The 27,960-nt window shown below is 41.6% G+C and overlaps 1 protein-coding gene across 1 annotated transcript; it reads right to left on the bottom strand.

Annotated features, from left to right (window-relative positions):
• Nucleotides 1-27,539, bottom strand: plod2 (procollagen-lysine, 2-oxoglutarate 5-dioxygenase 2). Its single transcript, XM_068581801.1, has 20 exons — nt 27,092-27,539; nt 17,104-17,195; nt 16,026-16,162; nt 13,695-13,858; nt 11,368-11,480; nt 11,209-11,272; nt 10,838-10,935; nt 9,902-10,003; nt 7,759-7,884; nt 7,533-7,654; nt 6,870-6,974; nt 5,857-5,982; nt 5,017-5,158; nt 4,246-4,308; nt 2,888-3,001; nt 2,513-2,578; nt 2,154-2,258; nt 755-901; nt 408-533; nt 1-243 (listed from the first exon to the last, which is right to left on the bottom strand). The coding sequence occupies exons 1-20, from the start codon at nt 27,192-27,194 to the stop codon at nt 88-90; spliced, it is 2,271 nt and encodes a 756-aa protein (XP_068437902.1). The 5' UTR covers nt 27,195-27,539; the 3' UTR covers nt 1-87.
• Between the last annotated feature and the right edge of the window lie 421 nt (nt 27,540-27,960).

Raw genomic sequence — 27,960 nt, 5'->3', positions numbered from 1 at the left:
GGGGGGGGGGGCACAGAACGAAACAAACATGACAGGAAACAAAGCAAAGCGGGGGCTAAAGACAAATGTACAGTACAATCAGACAGTTCAGGGGTCGATGAAGGAGATTGCGATGTAGCGGGTGCCGTTGGTGGTGGGCAGGCCTTCGTGGAGGTGAGTCAGCCGTCCTGGGTGCATGAAGCTCCAGCCTTTGCGTGGGGCACTCAGGGAGCAGTTGTACCGATGGAAACGGCAACCCCCGCCCTGGTAGGGAAAGCGAGGATTCATTTACTTGATTAACGATCGTCGCGAACGTTCGCAGGGCTATCACGGATGTTAGGAAAAGTGCAATTGGACGACATCCAGATGCGCTGAGGTGTTGCACCATAATCACGATGTCGCGCATGTCCCCGAGTACGAGTCCTTACCTGAAAGTCTATGTCTTTGTTATTGAGGGCGATGTTGATGGTGAAGGTGGAGGAGTCGTGATGGGGCCTCAGGTATGCTTGCCTCTCAGGCGTGTATTTTACCACGAAGTTCATTATCGAGTAACCCTGCAATGAAGCGCATGAATCAAGTTCGCTGACAGTCAGTGTATCATTGATTCTATCCAATAAGCAACCTGTCGGCCACTGTTCAGTCACATACTCAACATGTTGGAACAGGTTTCCATGAAAAGAGGTAACTATCTTTAAGTTGAGCTCCAGGGCGAACGCAGGCGTCGACCACGTCAAGTGTGTGTCGTTCTTGCGTTTCCCCACGCGGTCACACTGACCTTAGTGAAGTAGCCGGAGAAAACCTTTAACGTGATGGGCGATATGAACTCCCGGATGAAGTGGAGCCACTCTTTGTCGTAGCCGATTTGCTTCATGTGAATGTCGTCCGTGGGCACGGTCTCGTAGCCGCCGGAGATCCGCTTGTCCTGAGAAAGATAGTAAAGAACAGTGCAGTGTGACTGGCGACGGAGAAAAGAAATTACCCTCCGTCCTGGATGTGAGCGATCACAAAGTGATTCAGACAACGACGTGTCTGTGTGTGTGTGTGTGTGTGTGTGTGTCTGTGTGTGTGTTTCCCAACACCGCAGGCTGCACTGTCGTCTGCCTGCATGAGGCTTAATGACCCATCCACTTCAGCCGTTCCCGGAGTTAGTCAGAGTATCTGTATACATTTAGTCTCCCGGGAAAACTTTTTTTTTTTTAGACACATTAATTACCAATTTCAAACTACATAAAACAGGCCACATGAAATAGACACCATTAACATAAAACACAACATCATAACCATTTTATATGGTTATATTCAAATTACGGACCTGGAGAGGATGGTTATAAAAGTAAGCATGTGTGTACAAGTAGGACCCTGAATACCACTCATGTGTCTGTGTGATATCGTGCATGTCCTCGCAAAAATATGATATCAAAATGTCAAAAAGTAGTGACTGCCGCCTGCATCTGGCAAACAAAAGGCAGAGGTAGAAACGTAGCTTGAAAGTAAGAGCTCACCATCAAAGACAACAAAGCTGTCATAATGAAGTTTACAAGGCAACTTCAGGGATTATTTCCTTTCTTGTGCTTCTGGGTTGGATTAATTACAACAAACACTTAACCACAACGAGACGTTGAAGGCGTCATCCAGCGCTAATTATCAAACTCAGGCCATTTCAAAGTTGTGTACGTTTGAAGCGCCTGCTAAAATAAATTACAGCAAATGGATGTTTCTGGGGGTGAGAACATGCGCCCCGATGTTTCCAACTGTGCTGACTGTGTGAACTATTACAGGAAAAGACGCGGGCAACCTATCGTCACAGACTTTTGATATGTGTTATTTAGCACGAAAATAATGAATTTGCTGAGAGAAAATTGTTTTTTGCGTGAAACAAAGAAGCTTCAGTTAATTCATTAATTAAAAATGTTTTTTTTTTTAGCCATACTCGGGACATTAGCAAGAGGACATCTGGCAACAGAACGTGTGTACCACATTGTTTGATATTTTAATAAACAATACATTACAGTCTACTTAAATGAATCAGTACAAGAGCCATAATATTATTTGACACACATTCTTGCCCTTACAGAAATGTGTTTACACAACCACGGAAAGAAACAAACAAATGTGTGCCTGCAGTGTGTTGACTACCGCTCTGTGTTCACTAACACAGAGTTCACAGTACTGACCTCATGTCTGCCTCCAGACCATGAACCGTAGTGCTCCATTTCCCCAACGAGTTCATCACAGGCCTTCTCTGAGAAGACTGGGAACCAGAACACATCTGGACAAGGCTGCAACACACACACACACACACACACACACACACACACACACACACACACACACACACACACACACACACACACACACACACACAAAGAGACCAGTGAGAATAGACTTGAGTCACACCTTCACCTTGAGCTGTCGTGACTGTAATGTAATACAAGCAACGTTAAAAACAGATGTGGAGATATCACTCCTGTCTGTCTGTATCTCCAACACACGCAGATACACACACGCACACACACACACACACACTACACACCTCCTCCAAGTAGTTCTCAGTGAAGATTTGAGTGTAGTTTCGGTGAATATATTTCTCCTTCCAGTCCTGTAAGAAGAAAAGAATTTAGGATTAGTTAGTTTTGTAGGACTGTTTGCTGACCCACATACCTCACAGAGTTAATCCCCTCTCCCACAGGGCAGGTCCCGGCGTGCCAAACACAGCCGTAAATCACAAAGCCTTATCAGTCAGGAGTCTTATCACGCTGAGGTCATTACAGCAAAATTGTCTCGCATCTGAGATCCTTCCATTATGGCTAATAACCTTTACAGGTGGCTGCTGTTTATCTCAGCTATTTAGAAGGAAAAAAAAATAGCTTTCTTTGTGCATGTAGAAGGAGAGATCGTAATGACTTACCACGGGGTTTTCAAATATCTGCCACAAGTCATTGTTATAATGAGAAATGTTATAATTGGCTGTGGAAATGAGCCTCCCAAAGTCGTGACGGTTTGTTATGTACATGAAGACTCCCTGCAGCAAACAGGAAAAGTTCAGTCAGTTTCACAGAAGTTGAATCCGTTTAAAGTTTCACAGGCAGGATCTCGAACAGATTTGTATCTACAGAACCATAATACAGGCACTTTAACACACGACAGGTTATAATTATGAGGCTCATAAAAACTGACAAAGTGTTATCGTGGCAAACTACTTCAAACCCTAATTTTCCCGAAAAAGAAAAAAAAAAAAAAAAGAAAGTGTGATTTCAGTGTGTTTTTACACACTGAAATCCATTAGATTCAACGTGGAACCAAAAGAGACAAACATACCATATAAATAATCTGGGATTATTTATGGGTGGTGGGTGGGAGGGCTGCAGGGTGTCGGTGGGTGGGGAACAGGAGAGGGTGGGGCGGTAAGGTGAGAGCAGTGGTAGAGCAGGGATAGGGGGGTGGGGGGGGGATGTTTGGGGATAGAGGGGCAGTTTGGGACAAAGCGAGTCCAGGAATGACATTTCCTCTACAGGGAAGCATGAGGGAAGGGAGGGGGAGTGTGGGGAGGGGAGGGCTGGCTGGACTCACTATCAGACTAGGCTTTGTAGGGAAAAATAAATTATGAATTAGTAATTTAGCAATATCCTTGGTGCAAGTGTTGCAGAAAAAAAGATATTGTGACAGCTGTGATTCAGTTCAGATGGTTTACACAAGTGAAAAGACGTATTGTTGGAGCCTAGTCTGAGATCAGCCAGTGTGTTTAGAGGGAGCAGATGGTTACATGTGTTTCCTGGAAGGTTTGGCCTTTTGGAGTAAAAGCATCAGGCGAGGGGACTTGCATATGGATGAACTCTTCAACCTTCTTTCTCTTTCTTGATCTGCTCTTGTATATTATTATAAAATAACACGGCAGAAAACAAGCCTTTGTCCCTAAAATATCCGACTTTGGTCCTTAACTCATGCAAAAAAAAAAATCAACATCAATTTCCAAAGAGCTGCCAGGCAACCTGATTCCTTACGTAAGGATAAATAGGCAGCGGCATAGACAGACTATCAATATTCCCTTTTATAAATTCCACAATTATCTAAGTGCCCAATCTGAAATAATGATTGATAATGCTCATATAAATTCCAATGGAGAAATGAGTGTTTTACTCCTTCAATACCTACACATTTAAAATACTGAACTCGGGTTCAGGTAAAAGTCGAGCCAAAGCTCAGAATGGCTCCATAGTGCTAACCCATTGGAAATGGACGTTTCATAAAGCAGATAAAAACAGAAACCTTTGGGGGTCTGAGCATATGGAATGATTCCGGAGAAGGAGATTCTTTTTCTCTGTGACTGGTCTGAATAGAAGGAGAAGCATCATGTAAACAGGATAACATAACGTATGCTTTCAGATAACAGTGACAGGTCAGATGTATATGTCACATACATATAGCAACTCTGGAGATGGAATGCGCCTGCATGAAAAAGGAGCAAGGGTCCCTCTGAAGCTGATGTTTTCGTGTGTTAACATGGGAGGAATGCATGCTGGGAAAAAGGCCAAGCAATCCAAAATTACACCAGTGTTTGGATCAGACATGGAAGTTGTTTAGTTTAGAGCACAGATGACATGTCAGTGACATAAGAAAACACACAGATTACAAATGCAAAGAAAGAGACATAACAGACGAGACAAACATTGCATTGCGGCAGGTTGCACCGTCCGTGTCATATGACAACAAAGGCAAGAGAAAGTGAAGGATGATGGGAGCACAGAGCAACCCTAATCAGAATAGGTTCATGCCTTGATGACAGACAAAGACATTTCATTTGTTTACTTGCCATTCTTTGCAACGTTTCCATTGAGCTGTTGACTTTTGCAGGGTCGAGATTCTAAACTAGTACTATGAATCAGTTCTATATGTAAATATACAAGTATATTTCCAAGTGTATTCGTCCCATACAGGGACTAAGTGCCCTAATCCTGACATACTATTATAAAATAGTAAAAAACAATATATATACACTATTGAGATGAATCCATTAGGATGGAGGTTGAGTATTCTTACCATTTCTCTGGCATTTCTACACAAAGCCATATCTGGGTCTAGTTTCTCCAGCACAAAGTAGTTCCTCTCTTTCAGTTCATTCCTCAAAGCACTGCCCTTGACAAGGTATACGTGTGCCATGAATGGAATGTTCCACATACCCCTAGAAACGACAAGACACGGAGAAAGGAAGAGCTTATTTTACAGTAAACATTCTTGCAGTGCTGTCGAATAGATCTTTCTTTACGCCCTTCCTCCTTCTGAATATGTTGTTTGTACGTCACTGTTCTTTTCCTCTGAAATGTACTCTGTCTCAGTTTGCTACGGTCTATTCCACCTGCACTATATAATCTGTCCTTGGGTTCATCTGCACATCCCAACCCTTTCCGCCCACGCACCCACAGACCAACCAGGATGAGCTGCTATAGTGCGGCGACAAGGACCTGATCCCTTACTGTCTCCCACCCCCACAGGCCCGTGGGCGATTACATCTGACGTTTCCACTTTGGCGGCTTAATGTTTACTCCTTTGCGCCATCTGGCCGCCATTTCAACTTATTTCCGAACACATAAAGAGAGGAAGAGCGAATGGATGAATATGGATATGCTTTCGTCATGCTACTGCTTTGGTGCTTAGCAATAAATCTCTGCTCAGGTTGATTGTGGCTATGACTCCTCACATGTGCGGCCGAGGATGTAGCCCCTAATGAAGGCATCGTATGTGTGTTGTTGTTTATGACAAGATTTATTTTAGTCATGGACACGCTGAGAGATCTAAATGTGTGAACCATAAAAATGCAAATCCATTGCTGTGTGTATGTGTGTGTGTGTGTGTGGCAGCCTTTTTGCACTCGTGACTTACACGCGTTTTCTCTGCACAATGTCGACATAATCTTCAGAGCGTGCGTAATAACCATCCAGACTCAAGGCTCCCCAGAAGTTGGACCACAACTTGCCGTGACGAGTGACAAGGGGACCAATTATTTTTCTGTAGAGAAGCAGGGGGCACAGTGGAGAGATGGTAATTCTGTCAGAGCAGATAAAAGTCAATGATATCTCACAGACAGCCAACTACCTAATGTACTGGGTCCGGCAGTGATGCTGCATCAAGGAGATCAACCTCTCTGTGGAAAGATATGATCACGGCCAACAGATCGTTGAAGTGCATAATGTAAACCAGAGTCTTGGATCATGCAGAACTGCATTTCAGTAAGGATAACTGCTTTCTGCAGCAGGCTGTTTTTTATACCATGAATCTGGACAATTTCTTTGAATTTGAATGGCTTTCAGGAACACTGGATTTTTCCACTGCTGCTCATTTAGCTTTTACAAACCCAAACCACAATATAAGGTTTTTTTTTCCATGAAATAAACTGGGCAGACTTGAAAAAAATGGAGCAATGAATCACAGTGTTGGTTGATATGGATGCTGTATAAGATACTAATGCTCTCTTTTAGTAAGGATGCATTGGCATATTCTTGCCATTTCAGTGCCAGCAAAGAATTCTCATGCTGTCTTGAAATATCCTGGAAGGGGTTTTACACCGCATGACTCCCAGGTCACAATGCAGGACCGCTGCCACAATGACATAGTTCATGGGTTTCTTAACAATCACAAACTACAGAAGCGAAAAAGGGTTTGCCTGTTTGTTTTATGTGTAATGCAAAGTGGCATTTCAGGGTTAGAGCCATGGACTCTTGCACTGTTCCCATGTGGCCGAGCAATAACAGGAAGCCAGAGCGGCATATTTTTAAACTTTTTTTCAGTCAGCTGTAATGTTCCTGTGGTGTTGCCACTTGCAACGATCACAACAACCAGGGAGGCTTGTTGAATGAGATCCAGTGTGGTTTCTTTTCCAGCCACCATATGATTACCTGTTCTGCTCAATGAGGAGCTTCAGAGTCTGCCTGTTGGTGAGCATCACATCGCTATCCAGGCTGAAGTAGTAGTCGCACGTGGCATCCTTACGGCAAAGATCCCTAATGAGATCAAAGACACCGACACGGCACAGGAAGCAGTGATTATTCAGGCCGGGGCTGATTACAGTTCAATGAAATACTCGGAAGTAATCACGGCCATGTTGAAATGCATTAAATCCTTAGGATGAGATGTAACTGACTCTCTTTAGGCCTCTGGTGGATAATGTGATTTTAGGAAGATTAGAGCCTGCTAATAAACTGTAGACTTCTTCATTACAGGGCTGTCTTCAACGATGCTTTAAGGCTTACTGTGTTTTTGATAGGATCGCACAGATTTAATTATCACTGTGACAACAGACTGCTACTCACTATGGCATTGACCAATGAGAGAGCGAGGGCCCATATAGAGGGAATCAGAGGGGAAAACTGCTCTTACTCGACTGCTGTGTCAAGAAAGGACACGTCACAAATCTGTGCATGCAAGCACTATCGAGAGACTTTGACACAAGCAAGTTTTCCTTGATTTTGAGATCAACTGGGGCCAAAAACACCATCTGGTTTAATTTATTTTGCATTTCAAACCACGGGTTCTGAGAGATGATGGATTTAGAGACATACATGCCCATGTTTCTGGCCTCTCCTTGGCTCAGATTTTCTTCTGGTCCCACAACCTTGAACATGTTGAACACATTTCTGTTCTCTTCCCAAAACTTCTGGATGTGCTTCTCGTGGTAAACCTCCTGAGCAGGGAGCCAATATTAATGTATTAGAAGCCACATATAAGGGACCCGTGCAGGGTATATCTCTAGAAGACCAAAAAGCAGACGCAGCTGCCTACACTTACATTGTTGTGGACAAAAATGTTGAGTTTATCTTTGGGGTAATCCAGGGTCAGCAGCCGCTGGAAGAATTCAGGAAGAAATGGAGTTGGCTGCTCGATAAATACTCCAACCAACACATTTGGATACTCCTGTTTAGATAGAGGAGAGACAAATGAGTATAACTTCACAAAACGGGTCTTGGCGAAGGAGCACTGTTTAACATAAATCATGGAGGATTTGACATTTGACGTCTGACATAAGCAAAAAGTGAAGTTGACACAGATGTTGTTCATGACGGCATTCTTCAGTGTAGGAAGGAGGATTGCAATGGGGGCAGCGTTAGAGGGCTTCATTATAATATGTTTTAGTCTCTTATTAGCTTCTCTGTGATACAGACTCTGTTGCAGAAACAAATACATTGAGGTTGGAAGTTTTTTTAGTTTCCCACTAAATCCAGATATCCAGGCAGCTGATGGTTACTTCTGGTATCTGGCATTATACATTTGTATAACCTATGATAATCTGGTCACCATCTCCCTTTCTCCTTGTACTCATAGAACTAAAGTTACATCCAGTAACTATTCATATTTGTCTATTGTGTGTCTTTTTGTTGTTGTTTGTTCACAGCTGCCACGTGTATCTCTCATGTGAAATCAGCGCAACATGAAGGCCCAGACAGTGAGGGCAGAGAAGATATAAAGAGGAATAGAGCAATCCACTCAGAAGAGAGGAGGGAACATTTTCCCATGACAGCTCCAGCCCACACAGCCCGTCTGGCCTTCTCATCCTCTTGACCAGTTCACAGCAAAAGGTCCGGGCCAGGGATGAAAAGGGATCTGAGCCGAACCGTCTAATTTGCGTGTTCCGCAGTCTCAGGCACAGAAAAGGGGAAACTCGAGTATTTCGCCAATGTGAGCTTAAAATGTTATGGACATACCACAGAGAGGCAGCGAAAGGAAAGAAGTGGCAAAAAGGGCAGAGGAACAGAACAACTAAAGCATGTATCAAAGCAGAAAGAAGACTTTTAATAGAACCCAAGAGACAAAATAGGTAGAGACAGGATCTGGCGTGCTCAGTTCAGGGTAGACGTGTAACACCCTTTGCAGAGCCTGAGCTTATTCCCAAAGCCAAAGGACACAAAGGACCAAACTAGACAGCCAGTGGTTTTGGGTTTAGCCCACAAGAAAGGCCTGGATACAGTTTGACCAGTGTTTCCACATGACGTGATCTTACAGACGGCTTACAGAGTGGCACAGCGGAATGAAATTCTTCGCTAACTCGCCTATTATTGAGAAGCGGCAATTTTCTTTATTTGTCACGGAAGGTCACTGAGACTTTCATTCAGAAGCATTTCACGTTGCTGGGTTTGTATTGAGTCAGCTCCAGTGAAACAATTTAGGCACATTTGTTTATGGAGCCGATAGAATCAGAGTAAACGTTAAGGGATTCATGACTCGTGGAGAGCGAAGACCTTGATGTCATTTCATTGCAGAGACCAATTTTGTTGCACTTTTGTACCAAACTCAATTTCAAAAACAGTGATAATAGAATATAATAACTTGAATGTGTATTAGTCAGTGGTCCGCAAAAGAGAGAATTCCCAACAGACGCAGCCACACAGCCAGCATCATTTGGTAGTGCCTGCCATTCATGCTGCCTATGTGTCGCCAGCCTTGGCCGAACTCTGTGACAAATCTTCGGCGTGACCACTATAACTTGCTATTGCGGATAAAACCCATACTGAGAAAGCCCACTAAAAGGCAGGCTGGTCAACAGTGACTCCCCTTTAAATGAGCCCTTCTGCAAACCCCAGAAGCCATATCCTGCACCACAGCAGTTCAGGGCTTCCTCTTCCCCAAGTAGTTTCCCTGGCACTTATACTCTTTTAAAAGGGTCCAAAAAGGACCAACGGGCACATAACCTGTTATTGTTGGGAAGGGAGTGTGTGCCGCACAGGCCGTCTTGCATATCTGTTGAAATTTAACAACTGGGCTCCACTCCTACTGTCTAGACAGTCACTGATAGGTGGATGCTTCAAACTGGAAGACCAGGCAATATTTCATCCAACTCCCTATTTCCGCAGGGAGTTGTCTTAATGCAAACTGTCCATAACATCACTTTAAAAATGGACAAAAGAGAACGGCAATTATCAAGAAAATGACTTACTTTTAACTGAGACAGGTCCACAACATCGTCGTCACAGTGGCTACAGCCGTGCTCGTAGTTCCACGAGTTGGGGACATAGTTCGCCAAAGAGTTCAAGTACACCTGTAAAGGAAAGATTTCAGCAGGTTACAGAAGATTCATGTCAGCATAAGCAAAAACTCCAAATATTTTTAATAGTTTTTTTTATAATGTTTTTGGGAATACTTGAATAAGTATTCAATCCTCTTCTTTTTGGAGGAACTAGCTGACCAGGCAGAATAACTTTATGAAATGACTTAAGACAACGAGCTATAATTGTCTCTTTTTGTGAAATGAAGACTTCACAATCTGGTATAATTATCCTTCTCGGTTCTCTTCATGAATTTCAACATATTGTCACAATCAACACTTTGGTTCATTACCAAGGGAGGACAGAGACAGACGCTGGCGGTGCAGTGAGGCTTGTGAAGCGATGGGGGGGGAAGGGAAAAAGACTGAGAAAGAAAACCCCTCCCCGGAATGATGATGGTATCTTACAGACATCCTGCTTTTCTGCCAGTCCATCACTCTAATTTAAAGAGAGCGATTGTGAAAAGAAAAGGGGGCGGGGGGTGGGACATATGGTCAGAAGCATTGTAGCCTAGCTTTGGCCAGACCACTCTCCTCCATAGAAATAATGAGCTGGATTTCATGGCTAGGAGTCCAGGAAAGTATCGTATGAACAGTATGTATATACGTGTGGGAACGTATGCAGTGAAATGAAATCTTTGGTGACTAATGCACATTGGATAAACATCTAAAAGACGTGGGCCAAGGCAGAAAGTCGACTGCAAATGGAAAAAAAAAAGAGTTCAATAACCCAAAGCTATAGTCCATAAGGCTGATTAACCTAAAGTAGCTTTGCTGGGCCACAGTGAGCTTTGAAAGGTGTGCCTGAAGGCATGACTCCTTACTTACTTTGGTGTTTCCGTTACCATGGACGATCACTGGCAGAGAGTCGTACACTGTGTTTCGAACTCTCACGCGGTCTGTTCCAAACTTGAGTAGCACTTCATCTGCCAAAAAGAGGAACAGGAGACTTCAGGCCAGGTTATGAAAATGGACTTGCCACATGGGCTGGAGCTTTACAGGTTTATAGCGCATTGGGTAAATTGCCAAGCCGACAAGTTCCCTGAAAACATCCAATCGTTACACAGCGCGTGAGCAAAATAACATGGTTTTTAATTTTCCTTGCTCGCAAGAGCCAGCATACAACTGGGGTCTCAAATCATTTAGTTTCACATTTGACATATAATATACAGATTGATTAGGTTTCTGTGATTTCTCACCAACGGCCCCATTCAGGTTCTGGAAAATCTGGCACTTGTGGTCCAGAGTCATATTGAGGGTTTGCTGAAAGACGCGGAAATGTAAATTGGATCTTAGTCATCCGATATGTGTTATTTGGAGATGTATTTTAATCCGAAACATTGACACAAGACACTTACTCGCTGTAAAGGATCCAAGTACATTTTGGTGTAGAAGAGCTGGTCATCATCATTGTCATGGAGGTTCCACTGTGAAACCACTCTGTTTATGTATGGGGCATAGCCGATAATACCTGCAAGTAATAAACAGCATGGTAAAGTATAGGGTTGAGAGCCGCTTACAAGATTTTTGGTGATAATTACAGTTTACCGCCTGAGGCATTTTTTTGGCAATAATCCAAAGCACACAAAAAAAAGGGACAACACTCTCTCTTCACATAGTCTGTAGGTAGAAAGGAGTGCCATAATGGGAGGTAGGAAAGCTGCAATATATATACATTATAACTGCCTCCTCGCAGTGTGTGCTGGTACAGTACCTCACATGCTCTCAAATTGTACATTCTCATGGCCATCTTTTCTCAAGGTTTCCCATCTTCTATTTTTCCTTCTCTGGCTCAAGGACACTGACCACAGTGACAGATTACAGGGTTTGGATATGTTGCTGGTGTGCAAAGTTTTGCATCCCATGATTAAAAAAGGAAAAAGAAAAGAAAATGCCGTGGACACTGTCAACAAGTTGGCGGATAGACATGACATCATGGAAATGGCAAAAGGATTTAAAAAGTGAAGAGATTTTTTTTGTAAATCATATTGTTTGTATTATATTCTTTAATTATCCCAGAGAGGGCTAGGAAGTGCATGCCTTTTTGACGCAGTGCAAAAAAAAAAAAAAATCACTCTTTTACACTGCTGGAAAACACAATGGAACTTCTTTTCATATCTGTCAATTTTGACAGAAACCGTTTCATTTATAGCTCTTGCAACTGTCGCTGCTCGCCCTGGTTGTGCCAGGTCCTTTGTTACAATCATATATATATATTTTTTACATGTGATTAGATTCACTATATGTAATTAGAGACACTCAGACACACACACAATCACAACCCTACTGTATCTTGATTCCTTGCACATATTACTGTACCCTTTGTGACAAAGTAGTGTCCAGATGCTCTAAAACCTTCCACAATGATCACATGGGCGGTAGCCTTAGGGACACAAACAAAACCTGCAATTTTATACAAACTCTGGCACACTCAGGGGGCCAAAACAAATCCACATGTCATGTCAATGACAATGAACACTAAAACCAGTCTGTCATCAGTCTGAGACGGATAGGCTCCAATACGGGAGGTCAGCCCAGAATGATGACCACAGCGAAAGCAGTAATTCACTGTCCTGAAGTGTCCTAAACAACTGGCAGGTTACAGCTAGCAATGCATGTCATGTCCTATTGTTCCTTTTGTAAAAACAACTTCTGCATATTTGCGGACTTCTGCGTTTCCCTCATTCTGCATCTTGCATGTAGTTAATGTCACAATCACATTGGACATGAAATTACTTCATATGAAATTCAGAAGAGCGCCCACTGACGAAATCAAGAGTCAAGAAAGGTTGAAAAGAAACAGGAAGTTTGCGGTTCCCCTAATATTTACATTGATGGTCTTCTGTCACCTTCTTTCCACTTGGACAGGAAATACCAAAGTAAACAGTTTGCAGGAAAAATATTCTTCCATTTTACAGCAGGAGACAATAATAAAGTCTTGTGGTTTTATATTTTAAGACTAACTCCTGTCTGTTGTCATTTCTTAAAGTCGCTCCACTGCTCTTAGGACCAAAAGCACTGAGCCTGCTGCACGGCTGCTCAGCCCCCTGAATTCCAACGAGGCCTGCAGGTCTTCAACGTTTGACAGCTGATGGTGGAGCGTATAAACCAATGCCCACCGATAGAAGTTAGTGGGTTAGCCACCAGATTACTCAATCCCTAGTCCACCCCAACAACATATTGCTACGCACATAACATACATTACATTTTGTCAAACTTTATGATTGTGGAATCCAAACATTATATTATTATTATTATATTCATACAAGAGAAACACCATGACAAGGATGAAAATTATACTTGTCTTCACCGGGTAGCTGCATGATTAAGGGTGGCCTTTGCACAATCCAAACTCCGTAGAGTGCAGATCTCTGCCACGTGTGTTTGATTAAAGTCAAAACAGACTTTATTCAAATTTAACAACAAGCAGCACTGTTATGTTATGTATATACACAAAGGGATCAATGTTGCCGGCTGACTGGTGGCAAGGTGCAGCAGTGGGTGTACTGGTAGATCTGTCAGCCAAACACGGTGTCCAAAAAAGGACTCAGAAGAACACAGCCGACTCACATAAGCTTACACCTGAATGTGTTCAAACAGTATCCTGTCAGCCACCATGACAGACGGGATCCAACAGGTCAAAAAGTTTCATTTTGATCATATTTTGAATATTTTTGGAACCCACCTCCGGAGTTGAGGTAGCGCTTGCCACTGCGGATTGAGGGGTACTTGTCAGCTAGTTTCTTATCCGGCCATATCAGTCCCTCTGCAGCAAAAAGCACTTTGTGGTTGGCCTGCTGGAACTTCCTGAGAAGTTCTTCTGGTCCTCCAGAAAAGACAAGATCATAGCTATAGAGCGAAAATAAAATACAACGGATCATTATCATTTATTTCCCTTTTAGGGACAGTTTCACAACGTTTTCTTTAAGTTGATTCCTTTTTATCTAACACACAAGCTCTGTTTGTACTTGCTTGAGATGGATAAACATATCAATCATAACAGTAAGTATTCTTCATGCATTTCTGGATTCTACTGTAAGGTATTTCCAAAAGTGTCCCGCTTTGACAAACATTAACACACAAGACAACACACACACACACACACACACACAACACAGTTCTGTGATAGTGCCCCATCCTCTTTAAACCGGTCTCTGGGTGACTTGTTTTAAAATCAGGCTGCTATGCAAATAGCTGCTATCTTTGAATGTGGAAACAATTACTACTGAAGTTTGTACTTTGAGATGTGAACTCATAACAATAAAAGAGCGAAAAGAGACTATTGCACTGTTTCTGGATGTGACTTTGATTCTGTTGTGTTTGTGCATGTACTGTACCAGTCTGAAACCTATCCAAAATCAATTCTCTATTATATACACACAATTTATAGAAGGTCGCAGGGAAAGTGAAAGCCAACCCAGACAACATGAAGAGAAGACAAAAGGTGGGTGAAGAAGCCTGTTTGCTCTACTGGATCCACATCTGACCGACACATGTTCACACAAGTACCGTCTGTCCCTATTAACTCATCAGTCATGATAATTGCTTCAGTATGCAAGTTCTTCATTGACACAATATTCATGACAATCTGCAGGGGCTGCCGATATTATCTAAGATTGCTTCATGTCTTTGCTTCTACAGCAAAACGGTGATATTTTGTTTGGACTTGGTTTTAAAGTATAAATCAACATTAAATTACAGTATTAGTAGTGGAGTCACGGGTTGGTCTTTTGACTCTCAGAACCCATTTACGTAGAAGTCTCATCAACAGCAGTATTAGATTAACTCCATCAAAAGCTAGCAGGTCAGACATCAGGCTGGTCGTATGTCTTCTCTTCAAGCAATTCACAGACAATAATAATTACACTTTCATTGATGCACAAAAGCTTCTCGCTATGTTTGTCTATTGCGTGACACTGTTCTATTGGGGTCAGAGCGACTGGAAATGTTGACAATGGACGTCTCCGTTTCAGGTATTTTGAATTGCATGTAATCGTTTTCTTTTCATTTCAGGAATTTCAGCCCGCGCTCGGAAGCCAAACAACACAGTTAATGGATTTGAATTTCACTTATATTACATGTCGGACTAAACGTGTCACTGTAACTGAATCAAACCTTGTGAAAACAGCCGAAATGGCCCTTCAGGGATTATGGATTTTAAAACACCTTTGGATAGCTCAATCTTCTCTGAAGTGCAGATGCAGTTTATTACACTGCAATTATTTCCTCTCAGGGAAGAAACATTCCAATTTTCTGTTTCAAGGGTGTGACAACTTTGCACAGCAATTACAGCTTACATTATTAATGTGACATTGTGCACTAAGTATTATCATCATCGTCTTCGCCATTTGAGGAAATATGGCCTGCAAAGCTATTATTATTGTAAACCACTCTCATTAACTCAGTAAAACTTTCGCTCGGCTTTGAGAACTCATGATTCAGCTACCTGTGTGTGAAAATGACACTTATATGCCTTTGCTCTGTAATAATGCCTTTAGAAGAATGAGTGGGGGGCGGTTTGGAACTATAAAAGTGTCGAGGAACCTCTCAGTGAGGATGCATCACTTTCATAGCAAGGGATACAGTCTGTGATTGTGAAAATGCGTTTCACTTTTAATTCATACATCCACATAGCAATTAAAGGTAATTTGCCTTCCTCTCTTGTTAAGAGAACTATATCTCTAACAAGTGAGCAAAGAAACTACAACATTTTGATCTTTTTTTCTTTATTCTACTTGTTGTTTGCAAAAAATATGGAATGAGAATGAGGCAGCTTCCTAAAGTATTGAAGGTAATATGTTGCTTGGGAATATGACAATGATAGTCAGTAAATATCCAGGTTAAGTTAAGCTTTGAGATATATTTGCTACTTAATCCAAATGATTCAGACAAATCTGACTAAATAGGAAAGGGAGCATTGTTCTACACTTACCATGAAAATGTTAAAATCATTCTGTCATGTAAAACGAAATAGAACAAAACACATAAAAGCAAGAAAGGTCTGTTCATAACATACCTATCCACGGTAAGGACAACAAGATCCTCCTGGTCAGCCAGAGCCTCCATGGCCTCCTTCAAGAGTCGAACCTTTTGCCCTCCACCGATGGAGCGACCCACATCGCCACCTTTCCATGTTTCCCCCATCCCCAACACCTGCGACAGAACACATGAAGTTGTAACGCCATGAACTGGTTGACACCACACGGCACCCCAGCAGCACTGTAATAATGCCAATCGTCTTCTTTATCTCTCAAAACCAGTTAGCAATTTTGCCAGTGGGAGAGAAGAAAAAAAAATAACATGTCTTTGAATGTGTGGGACATTTCCAAGAACTGTTCTAGAATAGGGCGAAGTAAGAAATGTCCACTAATATCTATTAAAAGTAAAATAGTATATAAAGAAGCTGCTTTGAAAAAAAAAGAGGCAATTTTGTTACCGTAGCTAAAATGGCACAGTGTGCACAAGTGCTGCCAAAATACACTTCCACATAATCTCACCGCGAATGAAGAAACACAGCTGTATAGGACGACGTAGATAAGAGTGCAAGCCTTAGAGTTTAAGCCAGCTTCATACTGATTATTCACATGGGCGGAGTTTCCTGCTGAACTGAGGTAACACCTAAGTTGCAGTCAAATTATAAGCAACGAGATAATCAAGCAAAGAATATCAGAACATGCATGTATGTTAGCTCTTATTCTGGATGGTCTCAGTAAAGGCCCAACAAAAATGAGCCAAGTAGCTTGCAAGTATGTGCCTGCAGGAGATTGGATAAAAACAGGTGCAGCACGGTCACACATTAAAGCAGAGGACCACCCAATTTTGGGCGGTGTCCTAAAACCCAGTGTTTTATTTTAGTACTCGTTTCAACCTCAGAAGGGAATTCTGGACCCATTTTGAGGAATATCTCTTTAAGATGGAGGTTTTTGCAGCTTGCCCTACTTCATTGTTTTCATTAACAGGCCTAATCAATCAAGTGTGTGTTGAAAACATTTATGTGTGGGTGTGGGTGTGTGTGTGAGTGTGTGTGTGACAGTTTATCCCGTCCGGGATAAACTGCACATTAGTGGGCATCATTTCAGAAAAGAAAATCTTACCTTCACAGTGTAATTGAAATAGTTTGCAGACTGCATGAAGCGCAGGAAGCCATCCGTTTCCTCTGTTGCAACAGTTAGGACGAGCAATTTCTCTGAAAAAATAAAGAAAATTCAACAAGCTTACTTTCAGTCCAAAAGCTTGGACCTATAAAGTCACCATTGTTTGTTTTTGTTTTTTCGTCTACCAAATTATAGGAGGGTGTGGATCTACTTTTGCAGCTAAAAGTTATGAATTCAGAGCAAATTCTTGTATGACCAGTGTTTGACGCCTTTATACAGACTAAGTATAGTGATTCCCAATTCTGTAATCCAGGTTCCTTAAAAACCTCAGACCTCTATCAACAAACTGGTTCCTATTTGGTTTAGCAGTCTAAACCTACATCTCAAATTAGGAACATCCACTATAGGTTTAATTTGATTCAAAAACAGAAGCATATTCCTAAACTTGTACTTTTCCCTCTTTGGTCAAAATTTCTTTTGCCTTGGGTTAAAAGTGTCCCACAAAACACCAGGATATTGCCAGTGGCCATGAGTGCTGACGTTTGAGGTTTGAGGAAGGGTTAGACCGAACACAAGCTAGCACCATGACCTCACGTGAAGCTACAGAGAGTTTTGGATCTTTATTAATCCAAAAGATCATTTTAAAATGTGCCAAATGTTCTTTTGCCCGAGTAGGCCGGCCAACAAAAGTTGACAATTCACAATATGTTTTTTTAGAACCACTTGAATACTAATCCTGCTTTTTATGTTTCAAGAACCACTCTACCTTATATTCAAAATACTACTAGCCCTACTTTACATGAAACCCTTGTAGATAATTTATTAAACATGCGCAAGTAGTATTAGTATGAAAGAACATAGCAGGGCCGTATAAAGGGCCCCAAAAACACAGTTTAAGAGCTGGAATACAAAGATGTACATGCTTTCATTGTTGTTGTTTTTTTGGAAGATATTACACCTTAAGGGCATACAAAAGACTAGGTCCTATTCTAAATCCGTATTTGTCAGCGCAATCAAAAACACCCACTTCCCACCCACTCATCCACACTTAAGTACATTACAAGCAGCATCCTTGCTGCTCCTTTCCATCCATATCCTGGAAATGTGACTCAGCCGTTCTCTCATCCCTGTCTAGGCTGTGGCCCTGTCGCGTCCTTTAATAGCTATTCCAGTTCTCCCCTGACACAGAAGTTCTGTGAAAGGTTGGAAATAGTTTTTGCCTCTAACCTAACACAGCATCAGGGGACAGATCGCCAAGACCTGGGCAGATTCAGAACAACGCGAGTTGCTAATTGAGCACCACACAGAAGGCAATGCTACCTATACTGAGCCCCACACAATAAGTGTGTCCATGTCTATGTGCTGATCTTTGGATGACAGAGCATAGTGTCGGGCTTAGCATGTCCTACATCTGGGAAACACATTTTCAGACACTTAGGTATACCAGGTGTAATATGTGCACGCATGAAAACGATTCTATTACATTGTCCAAACCTATTTAGGGTTTCTCGAGCCGATCCCAGCTGACATTGGGGCGAAGGCATGGTACAACCAGGACAGGTCACCAGTTGTATCACAGGACACATATAGGAACAGACAACCGCGCTCACATTCACCTGTGGGCAATTTGGAGCCTTCAATCAACTTAAGCCAAGTGTCTTTGGACTGTGGGAGGAAGCTGGAGAACCCGGAGGGAACCCACGGTGCCATGTGAAGAACATGCATATTCCACACAGAAGGACGGGGATCGAGGTATCTCCCAGAAGCCATTCATGACGTTACAGACACAAAAAGTGCCATTAATAAAAACTTTTAAAACTAAACTTTAACTATATTAGTTGCATAGAGAAAAAAACAGAACGCTGTTCAAACGCAGCTTACTTTCTTAACTATGTCCAGTTGGAAAGTCACAGCTTTAGGTTTATGCTTGACTTTTTGATTGTTTGTTGTGTGAAGAAATAGTTGGACACGGCTCACTCAATCCAACAGAGGAAAGGTAAGAGGAAGCACAGAGCTTCTCCAGAACTATTCAATTGTCTGGCAAGAAGTTCTGACTGTGTATACTGGCACTTGTTTTGGAAACGTCTAGGAACTGTCTGTATTTCATTTGTCATCCTATTGATTACCGTCAGGACATACGTTTTGTATTTATCCCTCTCTTCTGCCTTTTTACTGAATTCTTAATGTCCCCATATTATATAAAACATATATCCAAAGCTTTATCTGTAGTTGAGCAATAACAGGCTGAGAGCTCACACCGTTTACCCCTTGACTTCCCCATGACCTTAAGGAACCGCCCTTTGTAAAACATGCAGATCCCATTGGCTGCATCCCAACAAGAAAGCTCCCAGTTAAATACAGCCTGGGGTTGCAAACCACCTTTGATGTAAAATACACGAGGCAGAATGTTATTGCTTACATTTAACATAGTTAAATGAGTCGGCAAATCTAGTATATGGTTTTCTCACACACAATTCTTCCATACCATCCACAGTCTTATGTTTGTAAGTTTGCAGATCTAAAAATATGCAATGTTTGTTGGTGCATTCTTGGCTTCTACAACAAAATTAATCTTGTGGTAACCTTTTTTTCTCCTTACTACTTACTACATACTGAACATTTTAACGAAGTATGCTTGTCAGGTCAATCCTTGAGCCTTGAGGTTTGTATATGTTTGTTCCCGCCGTCCACAAGCATACTGTGGTATTCATTTCTGTGTGTACGCAGATGACATCTAATTCTGTGTAACACAGGATGATTGATCTGCATTCATTTATTATGAAAATGCACATTTACTAATCTTCTGTTAACAACCATGAGTGCTTTTCTGTTAGCCCTAAAACACAAACACCAACAAAAATTCACTGTGATTGAAAATAATAAGGTTTCATTTGATTTCTCTTTGCCTACTATTTAGAAATAGTGTCTGGATATTTGCCCTTTTCATACTGTTATTGATTTATTTTCGTGAGGACTGTTGTCTCGTACTGCTTCACGGTTCAAAGGAATCCCCAAGGAGAAAAAAAACAACACAATTGTTTGAGGATAACAGAAGTAGAAACCTACCTTCCAATCTAACCAAATGTCCAGTTCTCTGATGTGTTTTAATGTCAATCACATGAATAAAGAAGCTTTATATAAAAGGGAGAGACAAGTGGCAACACTCAAAAGGAGAGTTTTTTTAGACAGATTTTGGAGGATGAGTGACAAGTCAGAGTAAACACAAGAACCTGTCAGTACTGTATGAACAGTCCACTGGCGGAAAGGAATGCAGCTCATACAGAGCTGCTGTTACCGTGTATGGACACCAAGTGGGCCTTCTCCCTCACTCTTTGTCTGGACCACATGGGCCTAGCCGTCTAGGTAAACTTTCCCACTTCTATGTGCAAAAGTTCTGACTCACTGGCTGGGGCGAAGCTTACGTAAGTGTTTCCTGCAGAACAAAAAACACCATCATGGGACTGTTCCCTGGACTCGAACCTCAGTATAACAGGATATTTCCTCTTTAACGAGACAGTCCTGGACCTTGAGCACAAACTCCTGTTCTTTCAATGTTGGTCATCCAAGTAACACTGTTCACACAAGGTTTCAGGCAGGCACAGGAAAGTAGTAATTCAGTTTTAGACCAACACAAGGGAGCCTGAATGTTCTAAATATGTTTGCATCAAAAATAGTATTACTGACAGCGATGCAAATGTGCTACAGTAGCAACACCAGCTACTGGTATCCTTTTGACCCAGAACAGAGAAATACACCTTTAACCAACACAAGGGAGCCTGAATGTTCATATTTCTTATCATTATAGCCTACTTATGACATTGAATCTAACCGATGAGAGGAAATTAAAAACCTTTTATAGCCTGTTAATGCTGCCTAAGTTTAAGTTCAATTTTGAAGTATTTAACATGTCTTCTTTATATCCTTTCTATAAGACATGCGTCTAACAAAGTTGTGATTTATCAAATGTATGGCTCTTTAAAATTACTAGTTTGCTTATTCAAGATCATATGAGGTGATCAATCGACAAATGGCAGTAAAAATGGTCAAGATAGTCTATTCATGCACAAATTCTCTCTTCTTACTATTGTGAGTTGAGTCTTAATGATTTGTCCTTTTTAAAAAGTGGGTCCCCAGGAAAAAAAGATTAGGAAACACTGTAGTAGACATTTTGAATATGTCCATTCCACTAAATGTGGTTGGTCGATGTCTTTATTTGTCGTGTAAAAGATCAGATGAATCAACCTTGTTTCCTTAATAATTATGCCCCTATTTCTGTTGCATTAGAATAACACTCTGTGTGAAAGTACTCATGACTCCTGCGTCTATTTGCTGAACCTATCTTTAACTCCAGTACAGCAACAGACTTTGAGACGGGAAAAGAAAATTGATTGATTTTAATCAAATGATGATTATAACAGCAGTAATGATGTATTCTGCTTTTTTGAGTGCGATCTAATGTGCCATGTCTGAACCTGGAGATTTGCCTGAGGATGTGGATTTAACTTATACTCAAGTCAGTGAATTGAAATAATGAAAGGAGACATTAGGGTTCAGGGAGAATATTAAGAAATGGTTTCAATGAATGTTAGTGACTCCCAGGCGTTTATTCCTCATGGACGGGGCTTGGCCTTTGAGCTGTGCCAATATGTCAGCAGTGATGTGCACTCGAGGTTGCATCAGAAATAAATCATAGGAAAAAACAGCTTTCTGTTAGTATGCAATGCATCGAAGAAGTATACAAATAGAAACAGACCTTTCACACATGTACGTGGTTAGTGAAAGTTAAAATCTTAGCAGAGATAAATAAAGAGGCAAATAAGTTAGAGGCCTGATTTTCAAAGCAGGAAAGAGAAGACAGACATTTTGAAGAAGTTACAATCCATTCTTTAACACTGAACAGGTTTAATCAGAGCAGAAACAGAGCGTATCTCTCTCCACAGAGACCTGCATAACATTCCTCAGTCACGCTCATCCATCTTGCGAAAGATAAAAGGGAAAGTGTCATGTTCTTGTGCACCGTAAAGGTTGCTGTTACTCTGGCACTGCTAAATACTTCAGCTTTGAAAGGTGCAAAAACATTCACAGAAATAATCATATTGAAATGGTAGTGGGATTGGAAAATGTGGTCGGAGCTGTAACCAGGACAAAGTTTAATCTCATCAACAGTGCAAACGTGGTATTAATCCAACTGTAAAATAGCATGTAGCAGTAATAGTTTGTTAGCACCTTTTATTTTAGATTTGGGGATTTTCTTAGCAAACAGCTGCTTATTTACACATCCAGCAGTTATGAAGCAACATTATGAATCATCTGGACTCCCGTTTCTCGCCACCTGGCAAGTCCAATGTTATTTCTTAGCAGTTTTTGGTTTTCTCGATCAACTCCTCGGAGAAATATCTTTAACTGCCATTTTGTACTGAGCAGGTTGTGTACACTGGGTTTATAAATCTCTCTCACTGAAAACAGCTGCCTGCTGCAGCTGAAAACTGTGAGAGCAGTGAGAGTGAACTCAATCAGCAACGTTGTGGGGCGGACAGCTAAACAATGACCAGGAATTCAGCTATACATCTCTGTACATCCAAGGGAGCGGCATATTCAACCGATAAGTCTCTGAAGACTTCTTGAAGACATCTGTAGATTTTGTCTATAGATCTGAATGTACATACAACAAAATAAACCAAGCAATTGTGTTACTTTAGCTATACATTTACATACATACAATGCATGGAATACCTTTCTGTAGCTTCTTAGATTTTACTTTAGAAAATTGCTTCAGAAATATTTATTGCCAAAAAACCCTTAATCTGCTTTACTTCTCACCTAAAGAACACCTATGTGCAAATTTGAGGAATGGATAGAGATGTGAAAACCTAATGCTTGCAGGTCGGTTAGTTGGATATTATTATAGTTGTCCACAACCCATATGAAGTTTATTTTTTTGCGACGTTTTTAAAGTCACCATAATTGACAAAACACACCATTTTCATAGCACACGTGCTGTGTGGCACATCTGCAGAAAATGGCTGTGTTTTCAATTACACATGTCAACCACAGGCCCTTCAACCCTAGGATGTGGCATGATGTCACCAGCACTGGGCCAGGAAACTATTTTGTAGTCTTGTCACGTCATTTTGACATAAGAATAGCTAATTCATTTTACCCGACCAAAACAGCTAAATTGCAGACAAAAACAACTGATTATGGTTTATGTCATGCAGTTCTCGTGTCGTGGAGAATGGCTCCAGTTAGGGTCATTTCCTTTGTCGACCACAGTCCGGTGTTTCTGTAGAGCTTTAAATCCTTCACTGTGGACAGGAACACACAACTAGTTTAATTCAGCATGATGCATTTAGAGGTTAACGATTGAAGTTCAAACAATTGGCTCAATTTTCTTCGGCTGAAATTGCTGTAAATGGAACGCAGAATACCATTTTCTGATATAAGCGATTATATTTTGATAATATTCGCTAAAAAAAAGGTGTATGAGCCGAGTGTTTGTTTGATGTACGACCACATGCTGCCTCTTTGGAATGGCTCCTGCTTCTCTACCCGGACAGTGAATTGAAAATACTTTGAAGAGCAACAGCTCTGCTCCCTGAGAGCGTAGTTTGGCACAATGCACAGTTGATTTATTTTAACAGGCTTCAATGAACTGAAGTGCAAACTGAAACCACCGGCTCCTAAAAAAAGACTACCGGTACTTTGAAATCATTAGAATATGTGTTGTAATTCAACCGATGGAAAACTTCTAGTAAAAAGCTGCTAGTTGGTCCTGCCTAGTTCTTACAATTGTTACACTTCTCTCCTTTTATACAAATATATCACATTTGTATGTTACCGTAAATATCTCAGCCTTGGTACTTTTATACTTGAGACTTGAAGTTCTACAACTTTAAAAACAAGACGTGGCTATTTCAACAGTACATCCCATCAGTTGTGTCGGTTCAGCCAACTCACTGTAGGTCCTGCCAAAGATCAACAGCTGTTAATTCACACTTTCTCACGGTCGCCATTTAAATGGCTTGTTGAGGAGCACAATGGGATTTTTGTGCCAGTCCTGAAAACTTTGCTGGAATGCCACTTTGTTTTCAGTATTGCATAAGGGGAACACATTGCATCATGGGAACTATGCACCTCGTATCCTGCTCAACTTATCTATTTGAAGGTTGGCAGAATACCTCAGACAGTGAAGACAGAAAGAGACAAAAACACAAACAACACGGCGCATATTTGGCTGAAAAGAAGCCACGGAGCCAACTGGTGGCGATAAAGCGACAATGTTCAAAGGCATGACTGCAGGGTTGGCCCGCCGACAGGGTTTGTTAGTTTGTTAGACTGGAATTACATGCAATCGAGAGCGCCATGATACAGAATATGAGGCATGGACGACTTTAGGTGGAGTTTCCTTTTCTTCTCTATAAAATGCTCCCTGTGTTGTTGTCTGGGAAACGTCTAATCTGAAGATGCCTATCCCATGAGACAGCGGAGCAGACCAGATCACATCGAGTGACGGCCTTTATCCTAAGTCTCCCACACACTCACTCACCCCAAAATGTGTTCTTGTAAATGTCAGGAATTGTTGAAAAGTTGTTTCCAAGCAAACGCCAACATCTCTCTGTTAGATAGTGTTGATGTAAAACAGATCTCATTCAGATCACCTCCGCTTTTCCACTTTTCAGAGAGTGGCTGCTTCATGTAAAACGAAAAAAAGGAAAATCCAATAAATACTCTGACTGTTACTCAGTCTGTCAGAAATAAGTGAAAGGCTTGTTTCAAGTGGCTTGACAGCGGGGGAAGGCGGGTGTCTACTCCGCCCCAGAACCGACAATCCAAAAGCCACGTCGGCTGTTCACAGTGACTGGTAAGGTGCACATAGGTGAGGAATTGGCAGAGCCCTGCATTCCTACTTATTCCCCTGTCCACTGTCTTTTTCCTGCTGAATAACGGAGAGATATCAGAATGTACATTAAGTCAGAACCAGCAGAGAAGAACACTCGCTTCCTCCATCTGTACAGGTGGCATTCAATATAAATCAGGGAACAAACATGTAGTTTTTGGAGCCTTTTTATTGGTTCTTTGCTATTCAGCAGCTCACCTCACCTAATAGGCTGTCATTCTGAAGCAGTCTGTACTTTCTCTTTCATATATTTAGATGCAACATGAGCCCAGCAAGTCAACAAAGTGTTTTGCTTCACTTTTCACTTCAATACTCGTCATTCTTCTTTGTTCAGGAAAGAAAGGAAAAATAAATGCTTGACTGAGAACTGAAGGACAAATGGCTTCTATTTGGATTAGAAAAGTAAGAAAACAACAGTACATCTCAAAGTTTGTAATAAAAGGCATGTGTATTGTGATGCCTCATTAAATGTGATTTTGATTTTGTGATGTAAAAATGCAACAACACAGCGTTATGCTGCATAAACTGCTAATTGAGTCAGTGGCTTGTTTCATGCTTCACTGCATACTTATTTGTTAAAGAATGACTAGTCTAAATCACATATTTCTATGTTACACACTGAACGAGTTATTTGCAGAAACATCTGTGCATGATGTTCCTTTGGCAGTAAAACATAATTAAATACAATTTGGAATGTATACTTGTGTTGACCCTCTATTTCTCCAACAGAAATCCAGTCTATCTAAACTTGAATGACTATATTGAAGAAAAGAAAAACAAGCGTTTCTTCTTATAAACTATTGTAGCAAGGGGCAGTTAATTAACTCTTGAAAGTGTCTTTGTAAATCTGGCACCTGGTGGAATGAAATAAAACTCAATCAAAATAAAAATATTGATATAATAACATGTTAACACCATTAAATTAAATGTCTGATGCGTGGCCATATACAGTATGAAAGCCTTCTTTTACAACTACAAACGTACCTTCAAATGCAATCAATCTCTGAGATTTTGAGCAGCTTTATAGCTGTTACCTCCTGATATCACGCCTCAGGTGTGGCAGAATTTCCATAGGCCAACTTGTTAACCCTGTAACGTTAATGTGGAGACTGTGTGGGAGACACCCAGTCAATCCAGACCACAGGACAAAACAGGCTTGTGGAGACTGAATGCAGCGGTTGTGCCCTAATAGTAGTCTGCCTCCCCAGACAAAATGCATCATTAAAAAAAAAAGAGACTTAACTTACACATAATCCCACAACACTTATGACACCAACACTGGCATTAAAGAAACATATGTACCCACTTATGCTGTTGTTTACAGGTCTTTACAAGATGCACTGGGACTGTGAAAAGAGATGTATTTAAGTGAAATAATGTGAGGGTAATTTAGAGCAATTGAGCAAAGGGGACATGCCAACAAGTCAATAAAACTGTGACACGCACAACAGGGTGCCTTAGACCTACACATGTAGGTACAGTACAGGTTGAGCTCTCAAACAGGTCGTCTAACCTTCAAACTACCACACATGTGCAACCCTCTGCTCTCAATCACACACTAGCGTGTTCGCTATTAACATCTAATACGAATGCAGTCTGATGGTAAATGCTGTCTTCGAACTTAATTGTTCTGGTTTGCATTCGTGCGTAAATGCAAAGAGTGTCAACAAATTAATCTTGCCTCCAATTGGTTAGTTAGATCTCGCACTGACGTTTAACAGCCAGACATGTGCCAATAAAAGCCGCTGCCAAACAGCATCAAATAGAAAGCAGGGTTGTGAGAAACCGCAGACGGTTCTTTTAAGTTAAGCACCGTCATGTAATTTTACGCTCCGAACACGTTACGCTTGACATCCAGATCCACGCACTGAGCCACGGGCGACCTGCAACTCTTTTGCAGCAACGGCAACATGTGCAACGGTAAAACACACTTTCGAAAGTGGATTATTGTAACAATTAGCACGGCAGACGCACATTGCAGCCAGAATATGTCTGGTATACAGTGTGGTGTCGCTGGAGCATCACGCGCATCATGGAGTTGGGAGTTTGGGACGACTCGCAAACAAAAGGAGGGAGAAAAAAGTTTCTTACCTTTGGGAATGGGCGCAGGAGCTCGGGGTGCATCAGTAGAATAGACACAGTTTGAAAACGTCACACAGCATGAAAACACAAAACAAAACATGAGGTACTCCATCGCTGTTATTGTGCGTTTCCCGGACACAGTGAAGGTGACAGTCGGACTATTTTAGCCCTCCTCCCAACGCTTGTCAGGATCGCAATGGAGCCGAGGCTCTCGCGATAACTATAATTAAAAAAAAAAAAAAATCACAAAAAAAAAATCCTTCAGTTGATATGAAGTTGTCTGGACGAGCAGCTCCGTGAGAAGCTCGTGCCCCCAACAGAAGAGGGGTATAAGTACTGCAAATCAGGGGAATTGGAGAGCAACAGGCGGGGTTTCTTAATTGCAACTGCAACTTCTTCCCGGTGGAGTTACAGCCCATGAAGAGGCGAGATAACGGTGTTCAGCCCTGACAAGGCACGTCCTGAGCGAAAGTGTAACTAAGCACAGCTGTATTTGAACCCAACACCCCTTAACTGTGACTTGGCGTGTCCCTCCCCCATGGTCCCCTCCCCCCAGAGCACCCTGCGCCTGCCTGACCAGCACGACTCCCCCTTCTGCACCAGGCTCATACACGCTCATGGGAGAGACTTTTCATTCAGCCTCATCGGTGGAAAACCATAAAACACATATGGATTCGGAGTTTTGACTTTCATATGTTTTTTTTTTTTAGTGTAACATGCATGTATAGCAGTAATGGAAGACGTCGCTATTATATGTGTGGTATGTCAAACTTTATCCATCAAACTTTATTTGTCTTTCATACAGGTTAGTCGCTCAATGTGCTTCACAGATGACTGACAGGCTGAACAAAAGTCAATTGTGGTCTGTGAAAAACAGA

Source organism: Clinocottus analis, unplaced genomic scaffold, assembly GCF_023055335.1.
Source record: "Clinocottus analis isolate CAN_PGR_092001 unplaced genomic scaffold, fCliAna1.0.p SCAF_18, whole genome shotgun sequence".
In the NCBI taxonomy this organism is placed as follows: domain Eukaryota; kingdom Metazoa; phylum Chordata; class Actinopteri; order Perciformes; family Cottidae; genus Clinocottus; species Clinocottus analis.
This window is presented reverse-complemented; position numbering and strand designations above follow the sequence as displayed.